Raw genomic sequence first — 11172 nt, forward strand, 5'->3', positions numbered from 1 at the left:
AGCTGTTCAGCTCCAGCAGGTGTGCACTGCTCTTGCCACACCTCCTAGCACCTCACACATAACAGGTGGACTGGGGCCCATCTCCACCCCCAGCTGATGCTGTGGCCGGGCCAGCCCCTCCCTCCCCACCGGTTGTGAGGAGTAACAGGAGAAGAGTGTGGAGCAGTAAACCCAACCTGGCGCCAACTCGTAGAGTGATGCAGCTCTGCATCCTCTTCTGTAATGTGGAAGGGTCCCCACTCTGCCTGGGATATGGGACCCAGGAGGGTGGCACATGGGGGCCTCCTCACTGGGCCAGGCACCGCAGGGTGACCCGGGCACAGCTACAGTCTAACTGAAGACCATGGGCCCAGACCCCGCACCTTCAGTTGCTGGCAGGGCTGAGGGTCAGGACTGCTCTGCTCCCCGGAGCATGGCTGGGGCCCCATGGCACCCGGTACCCAGCCCAAGCCCCACACTGGGCAGGGGCAGAGCTCTGAGGGTTCTCGCTGTGGGATGTGGGGTGAGATGGGGCTGGCGTCTGGGCTGGGGCGGGGGTGGTGGGGGCTTCATGAGCACGTCCTAGGAATTTGTACTCCAGCCACTGCCCTTCATCCCGGAGTGGAACTTGCTGGACCCCAAGCAAGGAGACAGCTGGGCTTCACTGGAAGGCCCTGAACAAAGAGGAAGGCTCCAGGCCCAGCTGGCTTTGGAGACAAGTGGGCTCCACTGCTGAGGTGTGTGTTCAGGCCAGCAGGAGGTGGCCCAAGTCCCCAGCTGGTGGGTGGGACACACCCTGCCTGCCTCAGCACACTGGCCAGGCTGGCCACCTGCCTGGGAGAGGCCCGGGGAGGGGCCTTCACATGCTGCCTGCCCACCGCAGAGCCCACTGCTGCTCCAAAGGTTTCACTACAACGTCAAGGTCCAATTCCATGGTGAATACTTATGTCATCTCTGAACGTGACAGCCGGTGGCTGGAGGAGCCCTCGTGCTGGTGACGATCCAGGAATAAGCCACGTGGACTGGTCATCTGATGCAAGTGAGCTGTGGGCCAGAGGAGGCTTCCGCGTCCTCAACTGAAAGTGGCAGGGGCAGAGCTTCCCAGAGGTCTCTGCCTCAGCCATTGGACTCTGCTAAGGTGACACTTAAGGCTTTGGGGTCACAGAAAGGGCCTGCCCCCTTTCTGCACCTGGCCCCGTGGGTACTTAGCCAGTCCTTTAGCTGCTTAGCTGGAAAATGAGGCAAAGCTTCGCTTGTGGGTTGCTGGTGAGGGACAGGAGGGGCCTAGGGAGGCATCAGCCTGAGGGCCCCTCGGGCAGCAGCCACTACAGACTGGGCTCAGCATGACCGGCTAGCCCAGTCCTGGCCCCGCCACCAACATCTGACACCCCTCACTGAAGGCTGAATTGAGGCACAGTCAGGGTGGAGATGAGAGCTCAAAGCTCTGCTGGGCAATTGTGGGTAGGTTCTGGACCCTCTCTGGGCCTCCCATCCTACCACCTGCTCTTGGTCTGAGAGAGCAGGTCAGGCTCGGTTGGTGGCCCTTGGTGAAGGCCAGCAGCACCTACCCTCCATGGAAAGGTGTGGCCGGCCGAGGCAGGAGGGCCAGTGCTGTGTGTGAAGAGGATACAGGTCATTGTTTATTCGGGTGGGCCCTGGGCATGGCCCAGCCTCCAGGACAGGTAGCTGTGCTACAAGCCGGGGTTGCGGGGGGAATGCAGGCCTGCCGGAGGCCGGGAAGATGGGCCCCTGGGGCTGGCCCTGGCCTTGGGTGGGGTCACTGCTGCAGGGGTCCTGGCTGCTCCTCAGGGAGGGGCAGGTAATTGGGGTCCTCCTCTGGGGCATCCAGTAGCAGCTTCCTGTGGGGAGGGGCCCACGCTGAGCTTCAGCCAACAGGGGTTCCCCCATGGGGTAGGGAACCATCTGGGGGGGAGTAGGGAGGGCTGTCATCTCAGCACTCACAGGAAGCCAGGGGTCAGCAGCAGCCTCTTGCCGCCAGGCTGGTTGGGGAAGACATCCTCCAGGAAGTAGTAGATGTGGCCCACAACAATCCCTGTGGGAGAGCCACCAACTGCTGAAGCCACTCTCCACAGCCCAGAGCCCACGGCCAGCGCAGCCCTGAAGGCCCCAGAGCACGGGTGACCAATGTCCTACACAGACTGCCAGCCCAGGGTGGGGCCAGGATTGGCCCAGAAGAGGGCAGGTCCTGGGAGGGGGTCAGGCCTGAGAACATGGGAGGAATGGGAGCCATGAAGCAGGAACCCTGATCCACCCATCCCCACCTGGGTCAGAACCTAACACAAGCATCAGCAAGCAGGTGAGGCCTGAAGAAGTAAAACCGATAGGCTGGCTTGGTTGAGGGGCTGGAAGAACAGGGGAGCCGTGAGGGCAGGAAGAGGCGGTGGGGACAGATGAGAGGTCCAGTGCAGGTGGACGGGGGGCTCTGGCCAACCAGACCCTCAGGTCCCTGACAGCCTGCTTGGGGAAGGCTGGATGGACAGCAGGCTTACCCAGGAGGTCCACGAGGATTGAGTTGCCCAGCAGCATTGAGAAACCCATGAGCGCCCAGGGCAGGAATGGCGCCTGGAAGGTGAGGAGGCCGAAGAAGTTGACCCTCACCCGGGGGCTGCGGCGGCTCCATACGTATACCAGCATGGCTGTGAGAGCCTGGCCCAGGAAGAAGAGGCTGCCCAGGAGCCCCAGCAGCTGGGCCAGAGTCAAGGCCTCATGCCCTGCCCAGGGCCCCTCTGACTTCCTAAACCCCTGGAACCCTCCCGCTGGCTGGTTTCCCTTCCCAATCTAAGGCCACATTGTGGCCTCCAGGGGCCACCTGATCTGCACTGCCTCTCCACCTCACCCCAGGCCCCACCACTGGTCATCCCGGCCCCAGTTCCTCCTGGATACTGGCATTCAGGGCTCAGAGCCCCGGGTACCCCACCGTGTGGCATTTTGGGTACAGCACTGGACCTAGCCCTGGCACCTGGAACTGAGCACGCGATGCACGCTCAATACAGCCTAAGCTGGAGGAAGCGACTCTGTCCCTCTCCGGCCGGCGCTCAAGCAGGGCCCCAGGGCCAGCACAGGCCGGGCCCAGAGGTTCCAGAGCCCGGGAAGGATACGATCATAAGGACACCCCCGAAGAGAAACATGAAGACGAAGTCGGCCGTGCGGCCGCGGAAGGAACCCTCCTCCAGCAGACGGCAGTAGCGAAACCTGCGGCGTCCGTATAGGAAGTGCCTCCCAGCGGAGCTCAGTTTCCCCTCTCCCGCCGCCACCCACCCCCACCCCGCCTCCCGGGGCCGCGCAGCGGAGGATACACGAAGAGCATGTTGAAGAAGAAGCTGAATCCCAGGGGCCCGAAGAAGAGGAAGTTGGTGACGAGCCTCCAGACCTGCATGGGGGCGGGCGGTCAGGCGCGGGGCGGGCAGGGCTGGGCCAGCAGGTGCAAGGGGCGGGGCGGCCTCACCTGGAACTTCCGGAACACGAGGTGCGGATTGAAGTAGAGCTGGAAGGGGCTGAGGAGCTCCAGTTGCTGCGGAACCAGGGGGCGTCAGGAGCTGCCCCCCGGCGGGGGGGGGGCGGGGGCGGGTCCAACCGTAACCATGGCAACCCCCGGGGCTGTAACCATGGTGATACCCACCCACCCGCCCAGCTCACCACGGCGGCGGTGGTGAGGACGCAGGCTGCGGTGTAGGTCCGCGTCACCGCCGGCACCTGCAGGAACTCGGTCGCCATCCCCTGCCACGCCATTGAACCTTCTCAGGAACGCGTGGCCCGACCACCGAGCGCTCTTAACCTGCCTCCAAACTCCGCCTTCCTGTCTTCGGCCAATCCTCATCCGAGGTGCAGCGCGCCCGGGCTAGAGGGAGGGGTGTTGCGACAGGTAACCAATCGGAGGAGGAAGCAGGAAGCCGGGGGGCAGGATGGGGGCGTGGGCGGGTCGGGACTCGCGGCCAATGAGCAAGCCCCACGGTTGAGCACGTGGCGCTTGTTGTGGTGACTGCGGCGGCGGCGCGGGAGAATGTGTGGCCAATGAGGAACTGGGCGCTTCGCGGCAAACTAGGAGAGGACCAATAGCGAGGACCCACGAGCCACCCTGGGGGCGAGGCTAGGAGTGCTTGCTCGAGGAGGCCCCGCGAGACTGAAGGGACGGGGCCACGCGGGGTGTGGGCGGGGCGGAACCCGGAGTTCGGCCGCGCTGATATGTCGATCCACCTGGCTTGGCCGGCGACCCGGGTCGTCCTTCTTCCCTCCGGGAACAAGAGCAGCGAAGAAGGCGCTCAGCCGTGAGTCCAAATCCCCCCGCACGTCCAGGCCCTGCTGAAACTGCCGGCTCCTTGGGAAGCCCCACGAGGGCCGCCGGAGGAGGGCCAGGCTGGGGACTTGCAGCCCCGGTGATGAGGCAGGCTGGAGCAAGTGGACGGGCTGGAGAGGACCTTGTTATTTTGGTGGAAAAGGGAAACTCCATTTATTCATTCTAATGAACAAAGTCAATCATTTATTGAGCACCGACTATGTGCCAGGCACTGATCTGGATGCTGAAGACACAAAGGCCAACAAAAGATGCTATCCCTCCTGGTGTAGCCAAGGAGACAGGCCGTCATGGTCTTGTGCTAAGATGAGAGCTAGTGTTTGCAGAACAGCGCGCTAACAGAAATAACAGCCAAGTGGAGGCTGGAGGCTTGGGTAGTGCGCCCCATGCCAGATGAGGTGATCTGGGAATCCTCTGTGAAGAGGTGATGTTTGATTGTCACTGCTGTGAGCACAGTAGACTGCCAGAGGAATCGGTGAGCAAGGGATGATGCAAGGGACGCTGGTGGCTTGGGCAGGGTGGAGCCTGGAGGGCCAGGAGGGGCGGGATGTGGGTTTGCCAGCAGACTAGACAGAGCTGTGAGAGAGGAGTCAAGGGTGACTTCGAGGCCTGAGCTGCAGGGTGGATGGAAGGCGGTGGCCTTTACTGAGCTAGAGAATGCTTGGGAGAAAGGCAGGCAGATGGAGAGTCCTGTTCTGGCCTCACTGAGTTTGGGGCATCTGTATGACATCCGTGGTGTTGGGGGAGATGTCAGACAGGCGGTCCAAGTGTGGGTAGCAGCCTTCAGTAGACCAATGACATTTGTAGCCTTGGGCCTGCGTGAGATGCCCAAGGGGCGAGGCCAGGCCTGGGCAGCTCGACCTTCATTAGTTAGAGAAGGCAGACAGCCAGGGAAGCAGGGAGACCAGGGAGGCTGCAGCAGAACTAGGAAAAGGCTGCAGGGACAAGGCAGTGAGAAGCTCTGGGAGACGTGGCCTGGGAAGCCACGCCAAGGTCCCTGGATAATGGCGGCCATGAGGGAGAGGAAGGTGCCCGGACCTTTACCAAATGGAGCTCAACCTTGGACTCGAGTGTGGCAAGTGAGGGAAGCCCTGGGCTGGACCCTGAGTCCCCCAGGGAGACTGGAGTGGGGAGAACCAGCCGAGATACCTTGTTATTTTGGTGGAAAAGAGAAACTCCATTTCAGGTGGATCCTAGGAGGGCTAAGAGGGGTCCCCTGGGGAGTGGCTCCTGGAGGCCCACTTGGGAGGGGTGGGGAGGGAGAGGCTGGGAGCATGAAGGGGGGTGTGTGTTGGGTTCAGGAGTGAGGAGAGGTCAGTCTGATACAGCAGGAGTTGGACCAAGGGCTGAGAGGCTGGTGGGAGCAAGCTGATAAGGCCCCCTCAGACAGCCTCCATTTTCCAGCAAAGCAGATCTAGGTCACGTTCGAGGTGAGGCCGGTGGAGCAGATCCCACCCAGGTGGAGGTGCAGCTGCAGGGCTGGGATCCAGGGCCTCAGACATCAGGGCGGGCGCCTGCCAGGCTTGAAGGAGCCAGCAAGGGGGTCGGGTTTCCTGTCTGCACTGGGAAGGGGAGGCATTCCTGTCTCCGGGCCCTCAGCAAGCAGGCGCTGGCTGGCCCTCCGCTCAGGGTCAGGCTGGGGCTAACGGAGGGGCGTCATGTGATAGGGGTGTCTGTCTCTCCCCTTCGATGGGGCTGATAGGGCTGATAAGGCAGGAGCCGGGTTTGGGGCTGGAGAAGCACATTCCTGGGAGACGGAGCCCAGGGTGGGGGCGGGACATCCGGGAGCAGCGGCGGGGTTCTACTGCACATCTTCCCTTCGCAGGCCCAGGGTACCCTCAGGTGGGGACTGAGGCCCCTAGGAGGCAGAACAGGGCCTGGGGCAGACTGTCACCACCAGTCCAGGCTTTCACGTCCAGTGTCAGGCCCAGGACAGGCCACTCGAGAGGCACCGGGCCCGCTGCTTCAACCCTTGGCACCTCCAGACAGTTAATTACAGAGAGAAGGCCTGGGTGAGCCAGGCAGGCGGGGTGTTGGATGCTAATGGCTGTGTAGCCATCTGTCTGTCCTGAGCAGCGGGGCAGCAGGCCTGCCCGAGGGGCCGCCTCCTCTCTCCTGGGCTGAGGACTATGGCAGGAGGCGGGCCTGTGGCGAGGTGACGATGGGCCTGCTCTCCAAGCCACCTCGCTGGCCTCGGGACCCTGCCTGCTACAGAGCAAGGAGCCCAGGTCTGGGGACAGGTGCCCAGGTCCAGGGACACCCGAAGACCCCTGATTTCTCTCTCCAGGCTCTCCAGTGCCTACAGGCAGGACAGCACCTGCTGCGTGCCCACCAAGCTGGCCTTCTTCCTCACAGGGCTTGTACACCAGGAGAGACCCTCATGAGACGCCAGTGACAACCCCGAAACCTGGAGCCAACCCTGATTCCCACTCGCCGGCCCCACAGGGAACCCTCCAGTCCTTTCCCCACCTCTTATTCAGCATCTCTCTCCTGGGACGGCCCAGATCTGACTTATTCAGTCACTCATTTCCCTCCCTACCAGCCTAGATGTTCTGTTAAAAGGAGAGGGAGAGAGGGTGATAGAAATGCCCCCTACTCCAGGAAGCCCTCCCTGAAGGGACCAGAGCTCACCTACCTTCTGTTAGGGCCCTACACACTCAATTTTTAGATGTATTTTATTCCGAAGGCAGCACGTGCCTGTGGTAACAGCTGGCAAGAAGCAGAAACAAGGTGAGTGCTGGAGGCGCTGTGTCTTCCTGTGGATAACATGTGGCACCCCTCGCGGGGCCTTTCCTCAGGGGCTGCGAGCTCAGTGTCCACCCCCTCCCAGCACATGGACCACGCCCCCAACTGCTGTGGGTGGGTCTCACCGCGGCTCCAGCCAGTGCCCCCAGGAGCAGCTGTGTCCCTGGTGGCCCTTCCTGTCTGGGTCATGGGATATTTTTAGCACTGAGTCCGGAACTCACTCGGCAGCAGCTGCTCGTGACCGGAGCATAAGAACAACAAACCGTCCAGGTGGGCTGTGTCAGGCCTGCCCGGCAGAGGGGGCGACCTGGGCCTGGCCTTCTGAGCCTGGTAGCAGAATCGACTTTCCAGGAATTTGAGGGTCTCTGGGTGGGCTGGGGAGGGAGGAGGCAGTCAGGATAGAGGAAGAGTTAGCATTAGCCAGGCCCGACAGGAGAGTAGCTTGTGCAAAGGTCTTGAGGTGGCATGGAGGGACAGAGGCAGGGAAGGAGCTGCATGTGATGAGAGGCTGGCTGACCAGGCCCTGTAGGTGATGGTCTCTGTCCCAAGGGCAGTGAAGAGCCCCAGGTGAGGTTAGGATCAGATGGCGGCTCTTTGGAGAAAGCAGGGGTCAGAGGGGAAGATGGCTGCGGCCTGCAGTGGTGGGCACGTGACAGCGGGGGTGACAGGGTCAAGGAGGCGGAAGGCATAGACCTTAGTGAGTGCTTGGCGAGGGGGCTGAGACGTAGGGGAGGGCCAGGATTGGGAGGGAGACCCCCTGTTGCTTTGGGACAGGCCGAGTTAGGGGTCCCGGGGGGACAGGACCGCTCAGGGAAGCCCTCCGTGGCCTCCCCAGCCCTGCCCTCCCAGCTCCTTGCCTTCACCCTTCTCCAGCTGTGGTTCAGAGACAAAAACCTCTCTGCCACCTCTGGGCTCCTGCCATGTCTCTGACAGGTGACTCTGCTCCCTGGATGCTCCCCTGCTGAGTAGCTGGGGTGTGGGACTCCCTGCCTGGACCCCGGTTTCTCTATCTCTGACCCTCAGTGGCTGGATGAGATGGTCCCTCCCCAGCCCCAGCTGCCGGACCAGCCTGACCTTCAATGCCCGGCTGTCATGACCCTCATCAATTGCCCCTCATTCCACTCGCTGCTGTGGCCACTACCTGACCATCAAAGCCGCCTCCAGCCAGAGCCCCAGAGCAGCTGGCAGCCCCCCCGCCGCCCCCTCCACCTCAGCTATTTTCGGGCTCAGTGTGGCTGCAGGGCTGTGTTTTGGAAGAAGATTATCTGCTTGGCTGAATCAGCCAAATGGCAGGGCCGGGGATGCGAGTTCATGGAGACACAGTGAAAAGACTGTGTGGTCCCACACGGGTCTGCTGCCCACCTGCACACCCGGGGATGCACATGGGATCCGGTCCATGTGGAACCTGAGGCCACACTGTCCCACGGTCTTCCTACCCATCGCCTGCCTGCCAGATCATCAGGCAATTCCCATCTGTGGTCTGGCAAGGACCTGGAAGGACAGGGGCCACCACTCTGGGAGCCTTGCCCAGAAAGTGACTGAGTGCTCAGAGCAGGTGGATGGAGAAGCTCAGAAAGGCCCGGGGCTCCCGCATCTCCCACCTGGCTTATACCCCCAACACCCCTGCCAAGCAGCCCAGGCCCTGCTCACGTACCGGGGAGGGTGAGCCCCAGGCCAGGTGCTCGCTCAGCCCCTGGGACAGGAACCCTGCGTCCTTGTCCCCCTCCACCCCCTGCCCCCCGCCCCAGACACCACCACAAGCCCCGCCTCCACATTTCACTCAAGATGTTCTCCCAGCCTCGCACGCCCTTCACTTGTGTGAGGTATTGGGGCCTCTTTAAGAAAACAAATGCAAAATTGCAAATCCAAGATTAGGTACAAAAGTACCTCATTTGTTTAGAATGAGGACACAAAACAAGCGACAAGTTCATAAAAGGTAACAAATAGCACTCAATATCAAACCCAGGAAAAATCCCCTCCCCGGTCAGAAGCTGTGCCTATGTTAGGCAGCGGCTGGTGAAAGAAGCAGTGGGCGTTAACCAGGACCCTGGGGAAACTGAGGCTGGGGTGTGGGGAGGGCATGGGGAAGGGGTGAGGGTGGGCCCAGGAAGGGGTGGGCTGCCTTTTCAGCTCCATCCCAAACCTGCACCAGGTGGCCCAGCCACAGGGGACTGGCCGTTTGGTGTACCTCCCCTCTTCCCCCACCATGGGCCCTGCTGGGAGGGGGCCTCCCCCACCAGGGAATGCAGGCGTCAGCACTTCAGACTCTGTCTAACCGCCATCCCCACCCCCCGCCTCCCACCCTTCCCCTCCAGATGTGGGCACAGCTGTATTTTTAGAACAGCCAACCCCGAGGACATTCTTTGCTTCTAATTAAGATGGCTTTAAATCTCCTATCCTCAATCAGCTCCACTGTTCAGTCCTCAAATATCAAAGGGTGGCCAGGAGGGGCTGCTCGGCTGGTTGTTGCTTGGGGTTTCTTCTTTCTTTCTTAGTTTTGAATCGTTAAGTTGGAAATGTGACCCAGAACTGGAGTGGATGCCAGCTCTGAGGAGGAGGGAGAAGCTGGATTTGGGGTAGAGCCTGCAGGGGCTGCCCCTAGGCCTTGCCCTCCACACTCAGTCAGGCTGCAGCCCCCCGTGTTCACCTACCCACAGGCAGGGTCTGTCTGGAGATCAAGAGAGGGCACGGTACCTGCCCTCAGGATGCTCAGTGCAGGCAGTCAACAGACACACCTGGGGCCTGAGGGCACAGCGCCTGTGCAGGGGGCAGGTCAGTTGTCATGATGTCCCCATTTTACAGGTGAGCAAATGGAGCATGGAGAGAGGAAGTACTTGTTGGGACTGCAGGTGCCCCATTGGTATCAGCTGCAGCCAGGCCTGTGGCCGGCCTGCTGTGCTTGGTGATGGCTCACTGCCCACCCCGACAGCCTGGTGCCCAAGGTCAGCTGGCCTCTGAACTCCAGCCAGTGCCTCCTTGGGAGGCTCCTGGTGTGGAGTAGAGTTGCCAGTCCAAGTGGGAGGAACAGGGAAGGCTGCAAGGAGGAGGGGCCTTGAACCACTCCCCAGCCCTTCCTGGAAAGCACAGCTGACAGATGAGGACGCTGAGGTCAGAGGGGAGGCAGTCGGGTCAAAGCAGGTCAGCCCACCCACCACCCACCCGGTGATGGATGCCCAGCTGATGGGCTGAAGGAGAGACCAGGGACCATGGGGGCCAGCCTGAGCCCAGGCTCCAGGGGTTAGGCCACCATCCAGACTCCTGTCCCACCCCTCATGGAGCAGAGAGGGGAGGCACACAGCGCGGCAGAGGCAGGGTGGGCTGGGTGTCAGACCTCCGAGCTTCCGACCAAGGCCCTGCACCCCCCCCCAAGCGGGGCGCGGTCTGGGTGCGTCCGACCAAGGAAGCGAAACCACCTGGGGCTCGTGGAACAGGGGACGCCCGGGCTCGGCCAGGACTCGGCGCCCAGGGGCGTGGGGGCAGCTTCCCCCGGAGTTCCCCGCACCTGGCGGGGCCCTGGCTTAGGCCTCTTGGTTTCCCTGCCACCGCGGAGCCCCGAGAGGTCTGGCGACCTGCCGCGCCAACTCCCGAAGCGCGGGCTTTGTCGCCCCCTCGCGGCCGGAGCCGGTCTCGGCAGCGGGGACGGATCCCGGCAACTAGCGGGGGCGGCCCAGGAGGGCTAAATGGGGTCTGGAGGCCGAATCCGGGGGTCAGGGGAATCCCCGGGCCCGGTTAACAGTGGAGGCACCTTCTGGGGCGGGCTCGGGTCGACGAAGCGGCCTCGCCGCTTCTGCGGGGGTAGGAGCAGCTGGGGGCTCGGTGGAGCGCGGACCCGGTGGAGCCCTCCAGCCAGCTTTGCTGTATCGATTACCTTCGGTGCGAGCCGCCGTGTTCCCTGCCTCCAGCTGAGTGCCGGGGGCGGATCCCCCTACTCCCCCCTCCCCGCCAGCTCTGGGCCTCAGTTTCCCCATCTGCAGAGTGACAGGCTCCGGAGTGTAGGAGGGAGCGTGGGTCGTGGCTCCCATGGCGGGGGAGGGGCGTCACCACCCACGTTGGCCTCCCTCCCGGAGGTCCTGAGCACTGGTGGCTGAAAGCAGGCCACCCCTCCTCCCTTGCCCCTGTTGCAGCAAAAATAGACA

General features: G+C 62.4%; 1 protein-coding gene across 1 annotated transcript; it reads right to left on the minus strand.

Annotated features, from left to right (window-relative positions):
- Positions 1-1597: 1597 nt before the first annotated feature.
- Positions 1598-3824, minus strand: DERL3 (derlin 3). Its single transcript, XM_061170436.1, has 7 exons — positions 3637-3824; positions 3446-3511; positions 3297-3370; positions 3099-3192; positions 2490-2685; positions 1942-2032; positions 1598-1838 (listed from the first exon to the last, which is right to left on the minus strand). The coding sequence occupies exons 1-7, from the start codon at positions 3727-3729 to the stop codon at positions 1757-1759; spliced, it is 696 nt and encodes a 231-aa protein (XP_061026419.1). The 5' UTR covers positions 3730-3824; the 3' UTR covers positions 1598-1756.
- Between the last annotated feature and the right edge of the window lie 7348 nt (positions 3825-11172).

Source organism: Eubalaena glacialis, chromosome 15 (assembly GCF_028564815.1).
Source record: "Eubalaena glacialis isolate mEubGla1 chromosome 15, mEubGla1.1.hap2.+ XY, whole genome shotgun sequence".
Lineage (NCBI taxonomy): Eukaryota > Metazoa > Chordata > Mammalia > Artiodactyla > Balaenidae > Eubalaena > Eubalaena glacialis.